The 26,030-nt window shown below is 31.9% G+C and overlaps 3 protein-coding genes across 4 annotated transcripts in view; 2 read left to right on the forward strand and 1 right to left on the reverse strand.

The window, feature by feature from the left end:
* The first annotated feature begins 1,281 nt into the window (after window positions 1-1,281).
* Window positions 1,282-5,894, forward strand: LOC139498080 (perlucin-like protein). Its single transcript, XM_071286404.1, has 5 exons — window positions 1,282-1,418; window positions 1,631-1,737; window positions 3,658-3,748; window positions 5,219-5,429; window positions 5,774-5,894. The coding sequence occupies exons 1-5, from the start codon at window positions 1,379-1,381 to the stop codon at window positions 5,796-5,798; spliced, it is 474 nt and encodes a 157-aa protein (XP_071142505.1). The 5' UTR covers window positions 1,282-1,378; the 3' UTR covers window positions 5,799-5,894.
* A 5,310-nt stretch (window positions 5,895-11,204) lies between these two features.
* Window positions 11,205-15,511, forward strand: LOC139499384 (perlucin-like protein). The gene is made up of 5 exons (XM_071288066.1): window positions 11,205-11,321; window positions 12,564-12,670; window positions 13,388-13,478; window positions 14,447-14,657; window positions 15,377-15,511. The coding sequence occupies exons 1-5, from the start codon at window positions 11,270-11,272 to the stop codon at window positions 15,399-15,401; spliced, it is 486 nt and encodes a 161-aa protein (XP_071144167.1). The 5' UTR covers window positions 11,205-11,269; the 3' UTR covers window positions 15,402-15,511.
* A 3,645-nt stretch (window positions 15,512-19,156) lies between these two features.
* The window catches only part of LOC139498076 (uncharacterized), a 116,004-nt gene continuing 109,130 nt past the window's right edge, over window positions 19,157-26,030 (reverse strand). Inside the window, exons 18-20 of one of the 2 annotated variants that reach the window (XM_071286395.1) lie at window positions 25,128-25,166; window positions 22,581-23,826; window positions 19,157-21,571 (exon numbers count right to left, since the gene is read on the reverse strand). In XM_071286395.1, the coding sequence (XP_071142496.1) occupies window positions 21,389-21,571; window positions 22,581-23,826; window positions 25,128-25,166 (1,468 nt within the window). In that variant the 3' untranslated portion in view covers window positions 19,157-21,388. The remainder of the gene's footprint in view (window positions 21,572-22,580; window positions 23,827-25,127; window positions 25,167-26,030) is intronic. The other variant, XM_071286396.1, reaches the window with a different exon arrangement.

Consider the following 26,030-nt stretch of genomic DNA (forward strand, 5'->3'; position numbering starts at 1 on the left):
CGGTCAGGAACGGTAAAAGTGGCATCATTAATGTTCAAATTTGATCTGTTTTTTTTGGTAATAAGCGCAGTGTATTTTTTTTTTTTGATATTCGGTTGAGGCAAACTTAAGTTAGAAAACGGACACCTATTTGGGAACATATACGACGGACGGACAGGACTGACGAACAAGGGCTAGACTAAGTGCCCCATCGCCTAGCGATTTGTTTAATACTCACAATTCGTAAAAGATACATTTTCATTCATTATTTTCTATTTAAAGTATTCTAAAATGGCGATTTCATTTTGTGTGTCGCGCCCATGAATATATTTTACACTGAGGCAACAGACGTAATTTCGCCAAAATAGTTTATCGAATTCGAAAAACAAGAAAAGAAAATCTAACAGACCAATCAACTAGAAAACAACGAATTTGAATTTAATGGACACAACTTTAAACAAATAATAAGCGCTCCCATGGGAGGTATTTTATCGCCTACATACACAGATTTACATCTGGCCTCTATACTAAAGATGATATTAGATATAATTTAGTTCGTAATTACGAATTACAACATCTGTTATAAATAACGATTTCAACCAATTCGTTATAACAGGTTTAGTCTGTTATAACAAACTATGTAATTTGGGATGACGTTTTAAATTCGTAATTTCGAATTCAAATTATATTTTGGAAGATCCGTGTATTACCTTATCGTTGTCCCGCTAGAACTATTGATGTCATACAACAATTACTCTGATGTCTAGTAATGGCGGACAAATAGTGATAAGGTGTATAAGCTTTTGTAAAAATACAATTATGGTCCGTTGAAAAGGTGAATATCCAAAATTGTCAACACGAGAAGGTCATTTCACTGAGGGCGAAGCCCGAATTGAAATCACTTTAAAGGGTTGACAATTTTGGATATTCATCGATTCTAAGGGGCCACAATTGTAATATTATTCCAAACTAACAGTGGAAGGGCGTCTTGAACACTTACTAGTACTTTATTCTTTAGTTACAAACACAAGCTGACGGTTGAAATACAGTTGTGTCCTAGAATTTATCGAAGGTACAAAAAAGATATCGGTGGCCCTGAAAAGGACCGTTGATAAGAGATATCATCGGCTGCTGGCATTAGATTCCTGTTCAAAGCCTGATTTCCTCGTCTCTCGATTGGCATCCAGTGTGACATGAACGCTGCCTTTTTGTTTATTTACGTCTGTGATGCCAGTTTCATGGGAGATAACACAGGTACAAATCTAGAAACTCAAAAGGTTATTCAGCGGTGAATAATAGGTTAATAATAGGTTATTCACCGCTTGTGTAATATATGTAAGGTAAAATGTTGTAATCTTCATATCTCTGAAGGTGTATTGATAACCAAATACACAGTGCCATGTTGTTCCTAGACTTAACAAAACTTTTATTATTAGCAGGTAAGTAACACTATGTTTGATTTTTTTGTATATAAAAATGTGCTATATTCTTTTGGGCCATTTTATTAAATTTTTTAACAAGGGATGAATCGTTACTTTGTCAAAGACCCCCTTAAGAAAATTGTTAGGCTTAATATATTCAAAATTTCTTTGAAAAACTCTTGTACTGATAGCAAAATGTTCCTGTAATATCAATGTTTCTTTCTGTTTAGTTATTCTACCATCGTACGTAGAAGGATCATGCCAACCTGGGTGGATACATTTTAAAACTTCGTGTTACTATTTTAGCACAAACTCACTAAATTGGCAACAAGCTTCGGTAAGACACTATGTACCATATCTAAATATTTTAACCTTTTTAAATCATTGAGAAAAAAAATGTGTATTGACTGTTGTATTGCATTCGTCTTGTCCATCAGTAAATTATTATGTTCGTTCAAAAAATATTTCCGTTACACTTCCTTTTGTGCTACAAGACAAAATGACTTAATTTTTTGTTAGATGCTTTATAGTGACGAGTCGTTCCGTATATAAACGTTTTAGATACTATTATATCAGACACACTTTATGGAGTCATTTGTCATGATTCAATATGTTAATTAAATTTGAACGATCGTCATACTTAGATTCCATATAATACTGACCTAAATGCTTGGTAATAAAGAGTTGTATAAAGTTAGATATTACCCCAGAATCTACGAACTGTTTACCAATACTTTGAATAATGAGTTATGGTAAACATGTATAATATCTGTTTTGGAATATCATCATTACTTTACCACAGAAGGAACATATTTGTTTCTTTAAATGTCAATTCATGTAGTTCCAACCGTAAGCTAAAAAGTGCTATTGCAAACGTCAGTGAGGCAGTTAGAAATGTTAAGATAACTTACGGCTGTTTTCTGCCCTTAAGTTGTGTTGTTGTCTCTTTGACATATTCCCCATTTCTATTTTTAGTTTCTTTACATGTGAAAGTGACAAGGCCTTGGACAAAATCTTGGAAAATATGTTTGCGTCTTATCCTTACATATTAAAACTTGTAAAAACATGTAAACCATTCAAACAGTAGCAACATGCATTTGTGAATGTAACCTATCGAATTAGACTTTTTACCAGGTTTGTAATAACATAAGCAACACGACAGGTGTCACATTTGGAACAGGATCTGCTTACCCTTTCGGAGCACCTGCAATCAACAGTTTTTGGTGGGGTTCGTTTTGTTGTTGTTCCCCTATTTGGGACTTTTTATTCACGCATTGATGTGGATATACTAGTAATGGAACTAATTGAGACTGTCGTTCAAGTGAGAGGTTTAGCGCTACAATACCAGGTTCAATTCACCATTTTCCTTATTTCTTTCATCACAAATAATACACGATGGTTTTGAAGTATAGATTTTGCGTACTAGTAAAGTAAAGTAATCTTTATTTAAAGTTGGGGTTTCATATATACATAATAACTGACGTTGTTTATCATCTTAATAACGTGTTATAGTATTCTTGTATTTGTCTTTATTAATATTACTTTTACTGTTGAGTCTGTTTTTTCAGATATCCATTTGACGTGACTCTGTGCTTCTACAGAATACATCATACATTGAACGACAAAATTATTTTATTAATTAATAATACTTTTACTTATGTATCTTGTCATACTTTGAATGACAAAATTATTTTATTTATTAATACTACCTTTACTGTCAAGTCTGATTTTAGTGATATACATTTTACGTGACTCTGTACTTATGTATCCCGTCATACTTTTAACCACACAATTATTTAATTTATTATTATTATTTTTACTGTTAAGTCGTTTTTTTGTTATATCTACATTACGTGACTCTGTATTTATGTATCCCGTCATACTTTGAACGACAAAATTATTTTATGTCTACCTGTGCGAATTTCAAACGCGCAATTTTACACCAGTACTTAAAACCTTCCATCCTTTATGGGTCGATTTTACATAGATAAAAACAATCGTATAATATAAGTAAAATGAGGATGTTTAATTTGATGTATGCCTTTTTTGTGCTTCTTCGTTACATTTGTTGTTTTTATAGTGAATAAGATGATAACACAATGTTGACTGCTGTACCCTTATTTTTGACATTTTTGCCTTTTGTGTCTGTTTGTTTTGTTCACGCATTGTTGAAAATATGATGGAATTTGATGCGACTGTCCTACAAGGGAGAGGTTTAGCTAGCTACTTTTTAATGGTTTTTATTTATATTCCTCAGACCGATTGTAAGGGACGCTCAGCAAAATTAGTCAGTGTAGATACATCACAGGAGAATGGTTTTATTGCTGAAGAAGTAGCTAAAGTTGGTGGTAAGTATTATAATGTACTTATAATGATTAGTTAATGATTTAGCTGTTGGTGGACGTTTCGGAGGGTACACCAGCCCAGTAGTCATCACTTCGGTGTTGACATGAATATCAATTATTAGGTTATTTAAAAAACATTCTGTTACAAAACTTTGAATTCTTCCAAAAACTAAAGATTATCTTATCCCAGGAAATAGATTCCCTTAGCCGTATTTGGCATAACTTTTGTAGAATTTTGGGCCCTCTATGCTTTTCAACTTTGTACTTGTTTGGCTTTGCAACTTCTTTTTTTTTTAGCGTCACTGATGAATCTTATGTAGACCAAACGCGCGTCTGGCGTATTAAGGAGGCTCGAGGGTATAAAAATTTCAGAAAAAATTAAACATTTGTTTTTCATTACAAATTTTATTTATTACCTTTTGTAGTTGTTACTTTATCATATGGTACAAAAAACATTCAAAACAATTAATTCGTGTTGGCCCCATATGACTTTTAAAGTGTAAATATCATTGAAAAAGTTCGAAATTATCTCCCTTTGGTGGACAAATTCAATTTTTTGGCTTTAAAATTGAAATATCTCTTTTAACTCATCGGTGACCTATATTTTTTAATATAATTTCGATATATGCTGTACTTAAACTAAATCATTGTAAAATTTGAGCGATTTCTGTAATAAATTTCTTATTTTTATTTCGATATTACCTTTATTTCTCCTATTAGTCCAACAGAAAAAAAAAACACTTTTACAAAGATGTATGCTTCTTTCGAAGGCAGATTGTGAGCGCAAATGAACGGTGACCCCATTTGTTTATTTTATTTTTCTATTAACTATAAGATAAAGTTCATTTATAGAAAAAATATAGAGAAATCCTATATAAATGATTTAGACCCGTGAACCCCCTTAAATTATAATCCTGGTACCTATGATAACTATTAGTAATATATACATTATATTTACGTTGAGTTTTTTTTTTACTGTTTTTATCTCTTTCCTTTGTTAGTAATTGTCCTTCATTAAGAAATAAAAAATGGAAAACAACACGTTTAATAATTTATTGCGTCCAAAGCGCTTATTTTTTTTACCTTTATCAGGAACGCTAAAATCCAAACATTTGAAACCCGACGATGTATAAGCTGACATTGCCAAGGTTGATAAAATCAACAGAACACGAAGCCATTCAAAGCTGGAAATGATCTCAGGTGCTCTTGACGGGTTCATGTTGGTACAACCCCGGTAATTAGCCTAACGGAGTATCACTGTCCCAAAGAGGGAACATGATTGTAGTTACCACATTAGGAACATATCTACTATTATTCGTAAAACAGGTTTTCCATAACGGTCGTTAATCTCGTTAAATAAGTAAAATAAAAAAGATCCAGCGGACACGATGTTTGCATACTTTCAGTATCAGAAAGTTTACTTTGACTAACTGTATCACAGAATTACCACATAGTTCATTTTTATTTGGAAAGGTTCATACTGGTTCGATGGTACAGATCATGATACAGAGGGAAGATGGATATGGGCATCAAGTAAAGAGCTATTTGATTTTACGGCCTGGCTTCCACACGAACCTTCAAATTTTGAGAACAACGAAGATTGTTTAATGACACAGAAAGGCTACAACGGACAATGGAATGACTATGCTTGTTATCATGCTATTCAGTTCATCTGTGAGCTTGCGTAAGTAAAAACGAATAACACAAATTTCTTTATATACAGAAAATGAATGGTTGGAAATGAGTAAGCGACACAAAGACAACTCGAAATAGTCATCAAACGATCCAAATAGTTTTAAGAAGTGCAAACTATAATGATAAATACATAAAATCAAGACATTTAATTTTGAGTGAAGGATGATAGTGATCAAGAATTTAAGCATGTGATAAAAAAAAAAATCGCTATACAAGTGCATTCCTGCTGAAATTAAATAAATAAGTTTTTTAAAGGGCATTATTCATAAAGCATTATTTTCTTTTGAACATTGATATATTCATTGTAACTTGTATTTCTGTTTTCTTTTTCAGTTCAAATGATCCTCCAGTTGGGTAACAGGTTCTCTCGTCTTCACAACTAGTAAACAGATGAATGTTTTTAATTAAAAAAATACAAATACGTTGCTTACTCTCAACGTTTATTTGAAATGTTTTCTGAGTGTAGTCTGTTTTCTTTCTATAACCCATTTTAATTGATCTTTAAGTTTACATTTTGGACGTTTTTTTGTATAAAAATCTGTTTAAGCGGGACGGAAGTGGGTTAATTTCATTCTGTTTTGTCCTATGCAATACTATTCATACAACAACCACAATCCAGAAATATTATTCGGATCTGATCTGTATTGCTTTGTTAATAGAACATTATTTTTTAACGACAAGTTTGAGTGGCCAATATTGTAATGAAATGTTCAAAATTGAGGTATTACTAAATCAAAACATTAAATATATAAAACACAACTAACTGCCTGATTTGTAATAATACAATTTACGATAAAAACATCCTAACTCTATATTCTTGAACATGTCTACAATAAACCTAATCTATTATTTTTTCAGAAATTTAATAAACGTCACAAAAATTACGACACTTTTTGTGGCGGTGATAAATCCGTGTGACGCACAGTTTATGTTTCGTGTTTTGTGTCCTTGTGTGTTGCCGTTATTTCATGGGAGATGTCCGTTGTTATTCCTTGGTTTTCATGTTTTTACGTAACATTATATTATTTATGTCCTGAGTGTCCTATATCAGTTTTTATCAAACACTTCGTTTTTATGTATTGTGATTGATTGTTTTATTTGCAGTATAATGTTTCTGTTGTACCATTGTTTTCCTCTAATAGTTGATGCATTTTCCTCGGTTTGAGTGTGTGATCAAGATTTATTTTCGCTTATGGTTTATCTGAAGGAATTTAAAATATCTACTGTGAGTACAGACAAACTGATGCATCTAGACAAGTGTGAAGGCATGGAGACAAATACAATTTATATGAAGTCTATGTTTCTGAAAATTAACTACTTATGTGGATTTTGATGTGCATTTTTTTCGAGTCTGCAAAAGATAGCAAAACAAACAAGCACACGAGTTTTATTTAATATGGCAGTTACACAGTGTTTACAAGTGTCTGTTGTCCATCTTTTGTCCCTTTAAAGCAATACTGTTCACAACATTGATTATATGAGGGGAGCTTCTCAAATGTTTTCCAAGCCTAGTTTATTTTTCCACCTTCTGCAGGAATGAAAAAGAATGAATATCAAAATCCAGAAAGTTTATAACTTTTTGAATCATAAAATGCATTTGAAATTTAATCATCTAGGTTCTGCTACCTTTGGACACGGGAATATTTTTAATTAAATACTGTTTACATTTTTTCTATATTCCTATCTTTGAAATGTTTTTGGCTTAAGTTATAATATATTAGGAAAAGCAGTTAGAAAATTTTGAACTTGGAAAGCTTATTATGGCAAGTAAATACAAACATTACATCTCGCGTTGTGAAAAATATTGCCATGTTTAAAATTCATTGAAGGATGCAGATTCAAGAATGTCAACTAAATTAGGTTTTTACGAAAGGACGGACTTATGGACAGACAGGTAGAGAGATTGAAGGTACGTTGTTCATGTTGTTTTACTATTAATTGATTTATGACTACTGATCAGCGGTATTATACTGTTGCCTTTTATTTTAGTTTGATATACAGTAACTGTTGATGTAAACACATTGACGTGTATAATGATGTAGTTTTCTGTGCACATAAGGAGTTTGAGAGGGTTTGCTAAAGATAAAACAATGAATTGTGAGGAGACGTCAATACCACACGGCAAAACATAACGGTCAAAACTGTCATAATAATACACTTACCGTCAGTAAAGCCCCGGTCACAACAGATCGTTCGATATTTTGTCGTGGAAGATCTATAAAATAGTTGTCGTAGCACTGTCGTGCAAAATGTCAAAAAAATATTTCGAGTGGTCACATCAGCTACGACATATCCACGATGGTTCCACGATGGGTACACGACAGAAAAGAAGAATTGTAATTGTACAGTCGTGGGTTTGTCGCAAGTCGGTCCTATGACAGTCGTGCGATAATCGTACGACAATCGTGAGTTTTTTGGGGCTATTTTACAGGTTTTCATGTCATGGGATGCGCGTGTTACTGTGGTGTCACTGTTGTGTCACTGTCGTGTACCTGTCGTACGACTGTTGTGCCACTGTGATGCGACTCTCAGAGAAAGCTATTGAAACATGCCAGGCTCCATCTGTATAAATTCAACGAAATCACAGTCAGATTCCCGCTCCAACTCTTGCATCTGTGTACTATACTGCCCAAACATCAGGCGCCGTTCGATCCATGGCTTACCAACCAACGTCGGGCGTTTCGCTGGTTCCTTTACTGTTCACGGACTCGAATCAACGCTTACAGAACGAAATTTTGCCCTTATTGGAGTCCGGGAAGGTGCCTATTCAGCAGGGCCAAGCATAATCATTTTGATGGAATAGCCATCTTCTTTAAACAGTAGACGGTATGTTTTTCCAAGCATTCATTCCAGACTGTATCACGAGTGTATTGCGACAGTCGTGAGACGATTGTTTGATTAAAATGGTTTATGTTGATACTCACGACAATGTGTTTATCGCACGACAGTTGCACGACGGTTGTAAGACACTTTCACGACAGCCACAAGACAGTGACACAACAAAAAATCGTAGAGCAAAAAAAGGTGCATATTCAAATTGTCGTGCCACGACACACGACAGCGCCACGATCCTCAATATATCGTGCGACTGTCGTGTTATTGTCGTATGACGAACACAGATGACCCGCGATTTGACTTAATTTCATGTCATGGCGCTGCATAGATGTATCGTGGGTTCGTTGTGACCAGGGCTTAAGGAAACTATCTTTTTGGGTGATTTATGCTTATACAGATTTCTGTATTTCTAACTTAAAAACGAGCATTTTGCGATAATCTATTAGACATCGTGTTTATCAAAGCTTCTCTGACTGCGGTAAAAGTCCATTTTCGACAGGTTAAACGATTTTATTCAGATATTATTTTGTATTATACCAGCCCAGTAGTCAGCACTTCGGTGTTGACATGAATATCAATTATATGGTCAGTTTTATAAATTTTCTGTTTACAAAACTTTGCATTTTTCGAAAAACTAAGGATTTTCTTATCCTAGGAATAGATTACCTCAGCCGTATTTGGCACAACTTCTTGGAATTTTGGGTCCTAAATGCTCTTCAACTTCATACTTGTTTGACTTGAAAATTGTTTTGGTCTGAGCGTCACTGACGAGTCTTATGTAGACGAAACGCGCGTCTGGCGTATTAAATTATCATCCTGGTACATTTGATAACGGTTTTGTATTATATTCACCAACAAAATATTTTTTTTAGTTATTCTTCCATTGTATATAGATGGTAAGATATAAAAAACATGAAATGATTTCTAAAAACGAGAAAACTAACGGCCTGATTTATAACGACACAAAAAAAACCAAATAAAATAGACATGACCCTTACTGAAGTACAGGCTGACGACATAGGAGATGCATATAATATATATCTTTATTTACCAAAGTCATAACAACTATAGGCATACAACATATAAACTACACAAAGTATACATAGATAGCAGAAGGTAATGTGTTAAACATATTGCATCATGTTAGATCTTTATGTTTGTGCACGAAATATAAATTTACCCAAATTACATAATTCTCTAAGATTATTAGAACTCATTAATTGTATATATTTATACATAGAAGGTTTTCTCCAATAATATGGTTTTATAAAATACGATCTAAGACCTTGATAAGTAGGACATTTTAAAATAAAATGCATCTCATCTTCAATGTCATTTTAAAAAAAAACTACATAGTCTATTACTTCTAATACATACATACATAATCTCTCAGGGTTAAACATATGTGTTAGCACTCAACCATCCTTTGAACTGAAAAGTGATATAACAGCACAAACTTTAAAACAAACTGTAAAAACCAATAGAACTCAGATTGATTGGAAGTACAAACAAAAAATCTCAAAAACAATAGATTCAAATCACCGATTTAAAAGTAGTGTCAGTTTTGAAATCACTGAAGACAAGTCCAACGCCAAGTTCTACTAATGAGCAAATCATGTTCTCCCAGACTACAATATCATTTTGTGCAGATTCAACAGATTTAGGGGAAAGACATCATAGATATTCTGATAAACGAATGAGTGTGTGCCATATCGAAATGTAAACAATATATACAGGTTGAAGGATCCTATATACTGATACATGTACATTTAAAGCAGAACAATTAGTTATTTTTCTATTTTAAAAAAAACAATGTTTGTAAAAGAGGGACGAAAGATACCGTAACGATTTCACAATATTTAAATTATGAATAACACATACTATAATAAAAATTTACATTCAGAAATAGGATTAACAAACATGCACAAATTAATCTGTCTACATGAAGGACATTTTATTACTGTGTTATAATAGAGGGACGAAAGATACCCGAGGGACAGTCAAACTCATAAATCGAAAATAAACTGACAACGCCATGGCTAAAAATGAAAAGGACAAACAGACAAACAAAAGTACACATTACACAACATAGACAACTAAAGAATAAGAAACACGAACCCCAATTGTAACCTTTAATCAAATTTTATTGAAGAAAAAATTGAGTTTATCCGTATTGTATATAAACTTACAGACTATATAAACACCTAATGCTAGTGTGTCCATGCTGTCGTCCTTTCTTCCTCTTGAAATGTCTTCTTCTTTCAAATAGTGTTTTGTAGACTGATTCGTTATTGTTAGGGTTTGTTTTTTTAAGGGGGGGGTCAATTAATGTCATAATACTGTTGGTATTTTTCTTTCTTTTGGTATTTGCCACCATTAATTTGTATTTATTATATTTCACGTTACAAAGCCATATTTTGATTGGCTAATACGAGGGTGTTAATTTACTCTTTCTCATGGCTGAGCGGGTGACAATTATTGTGAATGTCACGCTCTCATCCAGGCCATTTAAAATTCCATAATTAAAAGGACAATGAATTGAATTTACATCAATGAATTAAAGACAATGCTTAAATTCTACTTTTTGGCTCAGATTCTATTATCTGACTGCCAAAATAAGAAATAAAACATCTCGCTTCACTTCTGTTGATTCTCTTATACCCATAACATTGTTATGTACGTGACGTCATAGGAAATACTTTTAAATAAAATTCATCTGTAAAATACAATAATGATTGGACATTCAGTAAAACATATTAAATAACACATAGCTGAGAGGGTGATCGGATCGGTACCCCTCGAAAAATATTGTCAACCTAGGCTTCTCTGCGACTGACAATCTTTTCTCGGGATACCAATCTACTCTACCACCCTCTCAGCTATGTAAACGTCTTTGTTTGTTTTGATCATACATTCGCTAAGAGATGATAAGACATGATCAAAAGTTTCCAAATATTCTGAACATTTTATCTATGATGAACTCCTTGATCTTAAATGCACGTCGACATGTTGTCTAATGAAATTAGAAATTTCTTATCAATAACAGGTAAGTTTGAATTTTATTTTCTTTTTTCTTTAACGCATTCATTTCTTTCTATAGTTGAAACAATCCTTCGCATTAGAACGTCTTGAAAGTATACGCTTAAAATCATATGATACGAGTGACCGGTGAAACATAATGTTAATCCAATCCATGAACCAATGCATATATGTATCATCAACTTAGTCAACGATTTTATCATTTTTACGCATATCGTTTAATCGTCATTTTTTTTTTATCTCGATCTGTTATGATGTGATTTTAGCTTATTATTTGCCGTGTTTAGAAGCCGTAGTTCACCAATTTTCACCATTGTATTAAATAATCAACAAAGAAGCATGGATATTGAGCACGTTTATAACATGTACCATAAGATAATAGTTAATTTCATAACAGATCCATGAGTATTGCGATCACCGGATTTTTACGAGAAAGGTAACTCCAAGTTAACTGCATACGGAAAACATATCAACGAATTATTAACTGGAAGCAAACAATTAAACAAAAGTAAATTTATAGAATTTTCTTGAGAAAAAAAATACAAAAGTTTTATAATAAAAACAAGCCATTTAGTTGAAAAAAATATATATGCATCATTTGTTTTTAGTTTGAAGTTTCATCTGACTTGAAGATAACTATCAAACTCCTTTATATATTTTTTCATAAAATAAATGGACACATTTTTCAAGGCTACATTTGACATTTTGTAATTGGATGAAATAGTATTTTAAATAAAAGAGGAAACGATTTATAAAAAAAAGAAATAAAAAAAAGTAGATGATAAAATTTCATTAAAATGAATTCGTGTAAACACGCAACGCATCTGACAAAATTCCTGTCTTTTTTATTCAATTATTTAATTAACAAAGACAATCTGCGGTTCGATGTACCCATGTAAGTTACTGTTGATGTAAACATAACCACCTTTAACGAATTCGCTTTTGGTAAAACAATGATATCTATGAAGATATAAACAGAAGTCCGTCAAAACTGTCAATCTAAGATTTTAACCGTCTTTCAGAAAAAAAACAATTTTTCTTCGAAATTAGTAACTTTATTGAATGATTTGTGTTGATGTAGATCTCATGATATCTGACTTAGAAATGAGCATTTTTCGATATGTACTTAGACATCTTGTTTATATAGCTCTAACCTGACATGCGTAAACGTCAGTTTTTAAAAGTTAAGTAGACGATATTATTAGGACAATGTTTGTACTCTATTAAAAAATAGTGTTTCTATTTTTAGTTTTTCTTCCATTGTACGTGGGTGCATCATGCAGATCTGGATGGGTTGAATATGAAACGTCTTGTTACTATTTTAGCACAGACTCGCTCAATTGGCGTGATGCCTCGGTAGGGTACTAATATAATCGTAATCATATTTTTCAGTTATCTTTCACCATGTCAAACAAATGTAAATGACGGAGGAAACGCCTTTTGGAATTTTGGACAAAAATACGGCGATAGACTATCTGTTTGTAAAATTTGAATTATTCGAAATACGAAATCATTGCTATACCAAGAAAAGCTGCATTTGACAAAACCGTTCGAAACACTGACCCTCAATGAGTATATATTTTTTTTAATTTAGTCGGCCTAATTTGTATTCCTTAACATTATTTTAAACGTGCATGCATAAAAATAATGTTTGAAATACTTGTTATTTGTAAAACAATAATTAGTGAGCCACACCAGTGAGTCTTTTGTAGACGTAACGCTTGTCTGACGTATAACATTATTATCATTGTATCTTTGATTATAAACGTATTTACACTTTTGGTATTTAGCTGAATTTCGCCTCCGAATGACCTTAGATCACCTCCGAATAACCTTCTGACGTCAAGTAACAATCTCTTTTTAATAATGACGTTAATAATTTGGAATTGTTCTGTTAAAGTTTACGGAAACCTGTGTGATTTTACGTAATGGCGGACAAATTTGCATACAAGTGTAAATACGCCTATTGTTTACATACACATAATCTTTTGACGGTTTGTCAATAATAACACCATTCTATGCCCCCCAAAAAATCAAAAGTTTAATGCTACTGTTTTTTGTTTCTACCAATAGAATGATTGTCGAGCTCACTCAGCAGAATTAGTCATCATAGACTCTAAAGAAGAGAATGCGTTTATTGCAGGAGGGGTAAATAATCAAACAGGTTAGTTTCATTGTCATTAAATATTCATAAAATCTAAATATTAGATGATTTGAACTATATATGTGGCTTTTTATTTTAAAATGTATTTTTAGTTTGTATTCAAATCTTTCTCTGTATGTACTGTCTAATACCGCTAACAATAACAACAGCTTGCAATGCATACAATTTGCCTAACGTACTAAGTTTCATATTGTGTTCTCCTGCTTAAATAAAGGCAACAGTAGTATACCGCTATTCAAAACTCATAAATCCATGAACAAAAAACAAAATCGGGGTAACAAACTAAACTGAGAGAAACGCATTAAATATAAGAGGAGAACAACGACACAACATTAAAATGTAACACACACAGAAACGGACTAAGCATTAGACAAAATCCTATGAGAATAACAAATATAACAATATAACATCAAAACCAATTACATGAATTTTGGATAGATAAGTAGACACGTCTATGTATTGTCTAGTATTGTCTAGTACATATTAAGCAACAACAAAAATCAACAATCAGTCTCTTTCTTGCATTTTAATTTAATGTTTGAATGGCTCTTTCTTACCTTGTTTCTATATTTAATCCTAGAACCGATAATAATTTTTAAATTTTTAATAAAGAAATAATTATCAAAGGTACCAGGATTATACTTTAGTACGCCAGACGCAAGAGACATAGATAGATTGCAAGAAGTACATGCGTAGTTTAAATTGTTTAAATTTAACATCAATAAGATAGACAAATGTATTAAAGACATTAAAAAGATTTTAGGCGAATATGTTTGTTACCTAACTTTTTTTTAAAAGGAAACGATTTATTTTTGGACATTTTTTATGCAAGTGTGAAACAAACCCAAATCTTCGTAGCTAAACCTGTAAAATTATCATTGATGTGACGTTGATAGTTCTTGTTAAGTGATAAATTTTAAAAGGGTACGAGCTATTGTTTGATTTTAGTTTTATCTTTTTCTATCAAGGATCATTCTGGTTAGACGGTTCGGATGAATTTACAGAAGGAACGTGGGAATGGGCGTCCAATGGAGAACCTTTTGGATTTACAAGCTGGCTTCCACATGAACCGTCGAATTACCATCACAACGAAGACTGTCTTATGACACAAAAAGGGTACAATGGCAAATGGAATGACTATGGTTGTTCACACCGAATAAAGTTCATATGCGAACAGAAGTCAGTATAAATACTATTTTATGTTTCTACCATTTATTCCCATAACCTGATAGAACGCCTTTTGAGATATTTTGGTCGTATTTATAGTAACATCAAATATTAAAAATCAATTGTGGTACTTAAAACAGCTAAAACATGAAACTAGCTGGCTGCATTCGATAATTCGTTCGGAAGACCGACGATCACGGATTAGTCGCAAGACTTCCTTTCGACACTTTTTAAATTTAGTTTAAACAATATTTTATTTTACAAAAAGTGCGAGAAGTTTTAATTATACAATATAAATACTAGGATTCGGAAACAAGAAAAACTTATATAAATCCGTCTGCCTTAATCTATTTACATTTCATACAGACATGTACTAAATCCAAAAGAAAGTCATAATATGTGGATCAATTAACATACAATATGATAAATATGACTGGATGGAGGATAGGTTTATCTGCTTTAAACAAATGTTTTGAATTGAATATACAAATGCATAATATATTTCTTAAGTGAACACGAAAAGATACCAAAGGGATAAACCAACTCATTAGTCTGAATCAAACTATCAATACCATGGCAAAAACACTACCAAAAACACCAGTATAATAAACAACAACATAGAAAACTATAAACTCAGAAACACGAATGACACATTACCCGGGAAAACTATCATTTAATTATCAATACAACAACTGATTAAAGTTTATTGTATATATACTTTCTGTTTTCAGTTTCGAAAATCCTATCATTGGATGACTTGTGCAGTTTCATCTTCCTAGAACTCCATACGAACCGGATTAAAACAGATTTATATATCATAAGACTATTGCATTATTTGAATAATATGCATTAAATCTTGAAATTTTGGAGTGCTTATACATTGCCTTGTTTGTTACATTTTGAGAAGGATCTGCTTATCCTTCCAGAGCACCTGCAATAATCATTTGGTTGTTGGGGGGAGGGTCGTATTAATATGTCCTAAATTCTACATGCTGCGTTTTGTATACTGTTGGGTTAGTGACAGATCAGCCTTAGTTTAATTGTACCCAAACTTTTTTCTACCCAAAACTATAAAAATACCCAATAAAGGATTGGCATTAAAGAGGGACGAAAGACCCAGAGGGACAGCCAAACTCATAAATCGAAAATAAACTGACAACGCCATGATTAAAAATGGAAAAAAGACAAACTTACAAACAATAGTACAAATGACACAATACAGAAAACTAAAGAATAATCAACACGTACCACACCAAAAACTTGGGGTGATCTCAGGTGCTCCGGAAGGGTAAGCAGATCCTGATCTGTGGCACCCGTCATGTTACTTATGTGATAACAAATCCGGTAAACTGTCTAATTCGGTAGTTCACTTTCATGAAAGCGAAGGGGATTGTAGTTATGACGTAAGGAACATATCCGATATCATTTGTGAAACGGTTATTCCATAACGGCCAACCAACTCGTGATGGTGTCCATAAAAGTTACGAAAGGATGATTTTAACTTCACCTTTTCGAACTCTTGATGTAATTGCTTCCTTGTGAGCAGCAACCCTCTATCAAGAAAATCATATTGGGAAATGCAAGCACGGGAATATCGTATCAATTGAAAAATATATACCCCGTATGCAGGTGCTGCTGGCATGTTGCTACCTAGAAATGGAAAGTTCATAATTGGAAAGCTGAAATCATCTCTTTTGTCGTTAAGTGTTGTTTTCAACCGACCCTCATTGTCAAGTTCTAGATGTTAGTCAAGATATGAGGCCGTATACTTTATCTCTAGTTAAATGGGGTAGATGCGTTCAACATAGTCACCAAATGTTGAAATAGTTAGTGAAAGAACATCATCTACATGTATATAGCAGAAAGTAGAGTTAAATGATATTGCTAACTTCTTATCTTTCTTCCTAAGAAGTTCCTGTATGAAGTCAGCCTCAAAATAATAAAGAAATAAATCGACAAGAAGAAGGACACAATTTGTTCCCATTGGAATGCCGAAAGTCTGTTGAAAAACACGTCCTCCGAACGTAACAAATATGTTGTTAATCAAGAAATCAAGCATCTTGATAACGTCAGTTTCAGAGAATTTTTTGTTTGAATCAGAGTGATCTTTTAGGTAGGATCAAAGTAGGATTTATCCCTCCCTAAGACAAAATACTTGTATCTACTTTGAACATTCTTTTTTATGAAACAAAGCAATACCAAACTCTTTCAATTTGTCTTTTAGTGTGGAATGTGGAATACTTGTGTAATAACTTTGTTTCAATAATCTGAATATTTCTCATGACGTACAAAATGTTGATATGTATTTTCCACGATATGTTCCTGTTATCAAAGTCATAGATAGACACGATCCCAGTATCCGTTAAGGTAACTAAGTTTTTCTTATCTTATTCGTTAACTGCTAGTAAGCGGATCTCATGGTGCAATATTGACAATTCATTAATACAGATACAATTGAAATTAAAAGTGTCTACATGCATATTCATCTTAAAAAAAATGTACTTTATCGACCACATAGTAACTAATTATTTGAAAAGATCTAGTTTGTGTGAGGTTTAGCCAGCCTAGCTATAAACCAGGTTTAAGCCACTATTCTCTAAATAAGGAAATGTCTGTACCAAGTCAGGAATAAGACGGTTGTTTTCCATTCGTTTGATATATGTTATTTTTAATTTACCTTAATATTTTAATCATTTATCTAAACATGTTTCAAAAAATACAAAATAAACAGATCCTAAAATACAAATGTATCACGTGTAAATAATTTGAGCAGTATAATCGACCTCATTAATGACACTTCGAACTTCAAAAACAGAGACGGTTCATGATGTTATATCAAATAAATCGATATTGTATGATTGCCAATCAGAAAACTATTCATTAGAGTCCAAATGATATGGATGTATTTAGCAGCTATAGATCACTGTACAAACATCAAATATAAACAATAGAAAAAACTTTATTATCCACTCTTATTGGCACGACAAAATATGTGAATAGTTCAAAAAAGAGCAACAACGGCATCACTGACGACAACATAATACACTAAAACAAATATGACACCTACTCTGATTTGTTCCATTGATTAATAACATGACTTGTCTTGGCATGCAAGCTTTTTTGAATGTAAATAACTTTAAAATGCGAACACAACTTTCAAATTCCTGCTTATCCACCAATCATTGGTTTTTATTAATAGCTTATTATATTATTTCTTAAAAACCTTTGACACAAAAAAAAATAGATATAACATTTTCTCATTACGCTTCTGTTTTGCTGTTTGATTTTTCTCTCTTTTTTCTTTTAAAATTTCAGGTTGTCGTTGATTTTTTTAGTTTTGATTGTTAGTTCCATGTATCTTAAAACTGTATTCAGTGATTTTGTTAATTAAAGAATGGCGTTGCGTTCCTCGAATGAATTCTGCACATGTTTACATTTTACATTAACAATCCAAACTTTTCTGATTGAGTTCTATCAATATATCGCCCAGCACTAGAAATTAAAGTAACAACAGACGCGTCTTCCTCCGCCTCATTCTAGACTTATATCTCGAATTTGACATTCATGGTCATCTGAGTGTCATAATTTATGACACACGAGACGATTTAAGTTTTGTAATAATCAATTTCCCCCACTTTAGCAGCAATACACCAACTTCACCTACATATGGAATATACATTTCCCAACTTTTTCGGTACTAAGTATTTATAAAAAGTCACCAGTGTCTGAGCGGAAAGTTGATACACTAGGGGGATGTCCAAGAACGTCTCGTCCTTTTATTAAAAAAGTTTAATGGAAGGTACCAAGACCATGTTGATAAAGATTCCGTATCAACTTCACAAAAATACACGATGGTCTTGAAATATATTTTCTGGATACTGACTTAGTTTATCATCTTAGTAACGTGTTATAGTATTCTTTTATTTGTTTTTATGTATCCAACTTTAACTGTTTAGTCTGTATTTGACATGACTCTTTATCATACAACCCATCATTGTGTTATTGTTCTATGAAAGTTTATGTATACTTGTTTTTTTCATTTTTGCTAATATACGTGCTTTTTTCTATGCTTTGTTGTACTTCTTTCTTACATATTTGTTTGTTTTTATAATGGTTAAGGTATAACAATATGTTGACTGCTGTATCCCTATTTCTGACATTTTACCTATCATGTCTGTTTGTTTTGTTGACACATCGTTGGTAATATAACGGAATTTGATGTGACTGTCATACAAGTGAGAGGTTTAACTAGCTATAAAACCAGGTTTAATCAACCATTTTCTACATAAGAAAATGCCTGTTTCAAATCAGGAATACTGTTATCAAATAATTTGATGCTTGAACTTTGTTTGAGCTTTTGATTTTGCAATTTGATTAAGAAACTTCTGTTTTGAATTTTCCTCGGAATACTGCTGTACTGTATTTTGTGATTTTACTTTTTTTGATATCTTTGACGGATCCCTATTTCCTTTTGTTTAACATTCATTGATTTATAATAAATAACTTTTAAAAACTTTGAAAGTGACTTTATTATCTGTTGTGTCATACATATAATATTTCGTTCTACATTCTAGTTAAGTTTAATTTGTCGTTTTTACAAGAATAGAAACAAATCTTGTTTGAAAAGAATTTTGTAATTTTTAGACAAAGAAGCGCATGCTTTACTCTTTCTTTATATCAATTGAAGAGTATACAGGAAAATATGCTGCACTTATTTGCAGAAATCAATTTCCGAAATTTCGAACGGCCGTCTTCGCAACGACCTATGCTATAAACATTATTATATTGAGATTTAAGAAATAAAAGCGGCATCAAGCATTAAAATAATTGTTTATATGATCTTGTCGAAGCGAAAAGATGAAACTTTATAAGCATATCTCAATCAATACAGCAAATTTCTAGTCCGATTGACCGAAAAATGTTCTTTAAATAAAAGACATTTTGCATTTTGCTGAAATCTTATGGAAGCATATCTTATAGAAGCATAAAACGTTCTAAATGATTTTTTTTTCTTCTCTTATTAATTGAAAACGAAAAATCGAAATTCTTAATAAGAGTATGTTTTTCTATTTATTGTCATAACGTAAGTAAAAAGTTAAATGATTTATAATCATAATCATAATACTGCATTAAGTAAAGACACAGTATAGCGGATATGACACACACTACATAAATAATATCTAATTAACAGAACTTATAAATAAATTAACAATTTATTACACAAACCAATTTTAGTAGGATCGGACCAAATATAAGTTAAGGTGTTCGCTTTTCTGTTTCAAAATAACTTGTTTTTTAAAAGACTTAATATATTGATAGTACATTAATAACAGAAAAATGAAAGGTCACCGTCCATGTTGTTGAGATATGAGCCATAGAAATTTTAACAGGAAAATACGTTCCTATATTTAACATTGCCACCTTTTTAATTCAAAATTATGAAAAAATAACAAGGACTTTATCATGGCTTTTTAAACGAAGTGAAATGAAATTCTAAAAGGTAGCACATGGATAAAACCAGAGGATCCCAATTATTTTCACAAATAGACAAAAACCCGAGCAGCAAACACCCTTAAGTTTGTTCAAACTCAATAACGAGCTGTATTAAAACCTCATAACACAACTAAAGCTAATGTAACAGACACACTTGTATTTTCACACTGCTGTATAGACTTGATAGAATGAAATATGAAGACTTATACTGAGACTAAAATTCCTCTACATGTGTTTTTAACACAATACTAGGCTATCCAACTAACAAATAAATTTCTACACTCAATGCAAAAGAAATAATAAGATCAAAGTCATCTATGAAATGGTTTAAATTGAAACGCGACATCATTGTAAAAAAATGTAACTATCTGATAATACCGAAATAAAATATATTTGTGAAAAATCATTACAGTGGATAGGTTTGCTACCCGGAAACGAAGAACATTAGAAATGCGTTAATTAATGATTTAGTCAGGTGATATTTAAAAAACAACAACTTGAATTTAAAATTGATACTATTAATCAGGAGAGTTTTGTTTATGAGCAAATTAAGCTAAACATAATGATAGGTTATGGTAAACCTTTTCGATGTATTTAATTTAAAAAAAAACTGAGTTTTCCAGTATCTTAGAAAAAATCCGAGGAGTATCAACATATGACAAAATTCCCATTACCTGAAATGACTACATTCTTAATAAATTCCTAAATATCTTATTTATTTATACATATCAATGTAAACTTTTGAAAACATAAAAGGTCACAATTTTCAACACAACAAACACGAGGTATTTGAAACAAAATAACAATGAAAGACAGAATTGAAATAAATATTAAATAAAAACAAATATAAACATTATAACAAACAGGTAAACAGCTATACAAATACAAAGATTTAATTACATTACATGTTAATACAATTTTGTATATAATTTATTTTTCGATGGAAAAATCAGGATGGACTACACTTTTTGTCGTCTTTTAGTATTGTGGTAATCGAATTATTCTGCAAAACATCATATTAAATGTGAACGTATGTGGAATTAAAATTTATATTTGTTTCTTCGCTTATTTTCTTTCCAAACAATATCGTTATTTAAGTTTTAAATTATAAATAAATGTTGTCATACTTGTTTTTAGATTTAAGGTTCCATAATAAAGACTGCAGTCAATTTCTCGTTTTCTTGATAGAAGTGATAAAAACAATAAAAAAAAAATAATCAGACTTATATCTATGATCATTTAGTGTTTTATCATACGGATGTTTCAAAACCTAACACTCTTGACTGTGGAATAATGTCTTGTCGAACAATTGGTTGCTCAAGAAAAGACGGACCTGTCCGAGCTCGCTCTGCAGACTTGGATCTCTGTCTCTTTTTAGATTTGTCTTTCTTGTCTTCCCGTGCCCTTTTTGTTTTTGTGATTTCATCGGCCATCTGAAATATAAGTTAATCAATTATAAACAAGAATGTGTCCCAAGTACACGGATGCCCCATCTGCACTGTTATTTTCTATGTTCAGTGGCCCGTGAAAATCAGGTAATATATAATTTTGCATTACAATTGGAAAGATCATATCATTGGTAACATGTTTACTAAGTTTCAAGTTGATTGGACTTCAACTTCATAAAAAACTACCTCGACCAAAAACTTAAACCTGAAGCGGGACAGACGGACGAACGAACGGACGGATGCAAAGACCAGAAAATGGGACATAAAAACTTGTCATTCTGTTTATTGCCTTTCAAAACATTTTGAATCATACAATATTATTTGCCTTCATTTATACATCATTTGTCTTAATTTTAAAAGTTTAAACACATCTGCATGCATATTTTATAGTGCGTGTTGTAATGCTGCTACAATACTGTTTATGATTAGGTGAGTGTTGGCGCCGGTTGAAACATTTAAATCCGTTGCATTTTTTGTGATCTGTCCTAAGTCAGAAGCCTGTTGTTCAGTGGAATTATAACTAGTGAAACCTCTCACTTGTATGACAGCCGCATAGAATTCCATTATATGACCACCAAAGTGTGAACAAAGAATACAGACAAAATAGGTAAAAATGTAAAAAAAATCAGTATATTGACAACAATTGGGTAATTATTTGTCCGTCGTTTGATGCCATGTAAACACATAATAGGTAAAAATGTAAAAAAAGAATCACTATATTGACAACAATTGGGTAATTATTTCGTTTGATGGCATTTTAACACTAGTTGACTGTTCTTCAATAATAGTCACAGAAAAGAACTTTAAATGTCGGTTACTGTTAACAAGGATATATACCGATTGATATTCTTATTTTCATGGACTATTTTTATCTGTTTCTTTTACAAACGCCTGCTTACAGTGACTTCGAAATTATCTTCTTTTCAATAACGACTAAATTTTATATTTGTCTATATGTTATATCAGTTTAACTTTTAATACTTAATTTACTTACCAAAGGTAATACTTTCCTCTGCATGGAGGAAATCGGTGGAGTTGGAGGTGGAATGAGTATTGATTTTGGAGGTAAGCCTGAGAGAGGAGGTTCGAATGTATTTTTCATTTCTTGAATAGAATCTGTTTTAGAAATGGTAGATGTACTACTAGAATTATGGGATCCATTAGTTCTAACTGAGTGCAGTTCCTTCTCTGATAATGACGAAGAACGTTTAATATTCGTTTTAAATTTGCGTTTTACAGCTGCAAATATGTCCGATGGTGTAAGTGCGGAAGGTGCAGCTGGTGACATAACCGACACTCCAGCTTTTGCAAGTGTCTTCTTTACTGATGAACTGTCTAAACTTATAGACCTTGTTGCTGCTTTCCTTTTCTTTTTATCACTTTTTGATTCCTTGACCGGCGAAAGTAAGTCATTTTCTTCTTGTAGCTGCACTTGATCGTCTATATCAGAGGACAAATTTACATATACGTCAACATTTTCGTTTAACGAATTTTCAGACATAGTTTCGTCTTTTTCTATTCCAATATTACCAACAATTCCTTCCCTTTCTCGTTTTGAAACACTATCATGGCTCCGACTGCGACCGGGCCATGGACGGTGAACACTAGGTTCTGAAACATTATCTGCAAAAAACTGTCGTCTTGCAGTTTTAGGCGTGACGGTTTCTGCACTAGCAGATAAAGCGTTTCTCGATGGTACTATATGAGTAACCGGAATTGGTGTTAAATTTTGCTGAAAACTACAATGCGTCGTTGTCTCTAATGCGACAGGAAAATGTGATAAACTAGACTGAGCACTATCCTGAGGAGACATCTTTGTTGCTTTCAAAAGACACGTGTCAATAGAGATACTTTTAGGAATTGGTCTTACAGTCGTTGTTTTGTTTGTTTCTTTTGAATATCTTGTGACTGTTTGCGATGACGAAAGTGTTGAATTAATGCAACGAGGAAGTAAAAAGCTCGGTGGAGGATCCGGGAACTTTGTCGTGAGTCCCTGTTCCTTGTGAACTGTTGACATGATGTTGTGTCTTCTGTCGGCCATTGAACCCATTTGGATACCAGGGAGAATATCTTCTGTTTCTTCTTTCATGTTCGAACCACTGATGCTTCTTTGGTATTTAATGGGACTGTCTGGTGTAATAGGTCCATACTTTTGCTTCAGGAATTCAAGCTCTTTAGTTCCTAATGTTTCAGTAACAAAATCTTCTTTCAGAGAGTCGAGTTCAGAACTCGACAGACTCCTGCAATATAAATATACTTATAAAAATTGTAAACCTTCTTAGATTTAATTAGTTTAAAAATAGAACAACATAGCTCATGACACTATTGTCGTTACTGATAGAACCAATCTAAATATGCTTCTTTCCTGAGAAATAGATGTGAATCTGTGATCAAAATTATTAAGTATTTTTGTAACATATTAGACACGTATAAATACTGGAGAAAAAGTAACCGCTTGTAACAGAATATTGGAATCAACGTATTGTATTACAACAAGATCTACTATCACCCCCTAAATAACCCAAATAACGCACAATGAAAAGATATGAATCGTTGAATCTTGTTATTTAGAAATCAAAAATTCAACAGAATTTGTTTACAGAATACCGCCATGTGACTGCAGTTATCATAAACCTATAAATGGTTATATAACGTTTGACTGCTTCAGCAGGGTTATGTGGACGAAGGATAAAAATGAAAATAAACAGTTTTCAGGTTCAACCCACTATTTTTGTTTTATTAAAATGTCCTGTACCAAGTCAGGAAAATTGACATTGTTATATCATAGTTCGTTTCTGTGTGTGTTACATTTTAATGTTGTGTTTCTGTTGTGTCGTAGTTCTCCTTTTATGTCTCCCTCAGTTTTAGTTTGTAACCCATATTTGTTTTTTTCTCAATCGATTTATGAATTTCGAATAGTGGTATACTACTGTTGCCTTTATTTATACACTTGCAAGATCTTCATGTAAAAATATTCATAAGAAGATTTTGCAACAATATTTTTTATAAAACAGTCAAGATTAAAAAAAAAACTAATATAAATGTAAACGGGAATACGTCCAATTATTTAAATATGAAAAAAAATTGCAATTTTCATTCCAAACAAAATATTTGCAAACACAAAATACGCGCATATTGGATAAGCGACAGATTATTACATGTTCTTATCAATTGTAAATTAGCAAAAAAAGCGATCTAACATTCAACTACATGAACTCCAGGATTCACAAAGCAGATTTACTAACTGATGGTTTACTATGCATGTCTTAGAACAGAAGGTTAAGCATTAATTACATGTGTTAGTCGACAACCAAATGTCAATGCAAATAACATGGCAATACATTTTTAAAAATAAGAAAAAGCCAACATTTCACGAACACTCGCATTTCCGCACGCAACTAATTGCTATTTGAAAACCGTTTTTAACTAGTGCAGCGCATTCTCTGTAGGATATTTTGGTATAGTATATATGTATATATATGTGAGTTGATCATCTTGATACAGCATTGCAAGACTTGTATATTCTCACAGATTTACAAACCTTATGTTGCGTTCGTGGTTTTCACAATTCTTTGAAGAACTGAAAATTGTTTACGCATTATAAAAAATAATTGGAAATGAATATGTCTTGTATATTTTCTATTGTTAAGTTATAAAATCTGATAGAAAAAATATTATTTGGTTTGTTAATTACTTTGTTCGTCAACTGGAGAGACATCAGTTATCAAAAACCGATTAATTGCAAAATAACAAGACAAAGACAGCTAACTCAGGTTCATTAAATAATAAAATATATCTATATAAATTTCTTAAATCTAATATAAATGACCAAATGAAATACTACCTATCGCACCCATGTAAAGAAACAAGAAAAATGTTAACCAAATTTAGGACAAGCGATCATTGTTTCTTAATAGAAACTGGACGATATACAAAAATACCACGAAATGAAAGAAGATGTAAAATATGTAATATCTTAGACGATGAATTCCATTTTTTCTTTAACTGTAAAATTAATAAAAAAATAAAAGAGAAATCTTTCTAAAATATTATATACAAAAATATGTAAATTTAAATACACTTGATTTTACTGATAAACTCGTGATTATACTAAATCCATCAAAACAAAATGATGTAAAAGCAGTTGTTTCTTTTATTAAAGAGTCATTAGAACTAAGGAAAGGAGACCAATAATTGTTTTTATCATATCTATTATAATATTGTCGAGTTTTCATAATGTTTGTTTTGTCTATGAATTTGCTATAACCAAAATTGGTTTTTGTTTGTTTTGCAAAAATAAAGAATTATAATTATTATGGTCTAATGAAGAGAATTTACAATGGATACTCATTTTATTTTCATTTTATATGGTACTATTTTTTAGTTTTCAGCGTTCTTCATACATGACCACACATTTTGGAAATACAACAATAAGTTATTAACA

Source organism: Mytilus edulis, chromosome 12 (genome assembly GCF_963676685.1).
Source record: "Mytilus edulis chromosome 12, xbMytEdul2.2, whole genome shotgun sequence".
Lineage (NCBI taxonomy): Eukaryota > Metazoa > Mollusca > Bivalvia > Mytilida > Mytilidae > Mytilus > Mytilus edulis.

Coding starts and splice junctions, on each gene's coding strand:
- LOC139498080 (XM_071286404.1), top strand. CDS start 1,379: ATGTTGTTCCTAGACTTAACAAAACTTTTATTATTAGCAG. Junction 1,738..3,657: donor TAAATTGGCAACAAGCTTCG/GTAAGACACTAT, acceptor TATATTCCTCAG/ACCGATTGTAAGGGACGCTC. Junction 5,430..5,773: donor CAGTTCATCTGTGAGCTTGC/GTAAGTAAAAAC, acceptor TTTCTTTTTCAG/TTCAAATGATCCTCCAGTTG.
- LOC139499384 (XM_071288066.1), top strand. CDS start 11,270: ATGCACGTCGACATGTTGTCTAATGAAATTAGAAATTTCTTATCAATA. Junction 11,322..12,563: donor AAATTTCTTATCAATAACAG/GTAAGTTTGAAT, acceptor TTCTATTTTTAG/TTTTTCTTCCATTGTACGTG. Junction 12,671..13,387: donor TCAATTGGCGTGATGCCTCG/GTAGGGTACTAA, acceptor TTCTACCAATAG/AATGATTGTCGAGCTCACTC.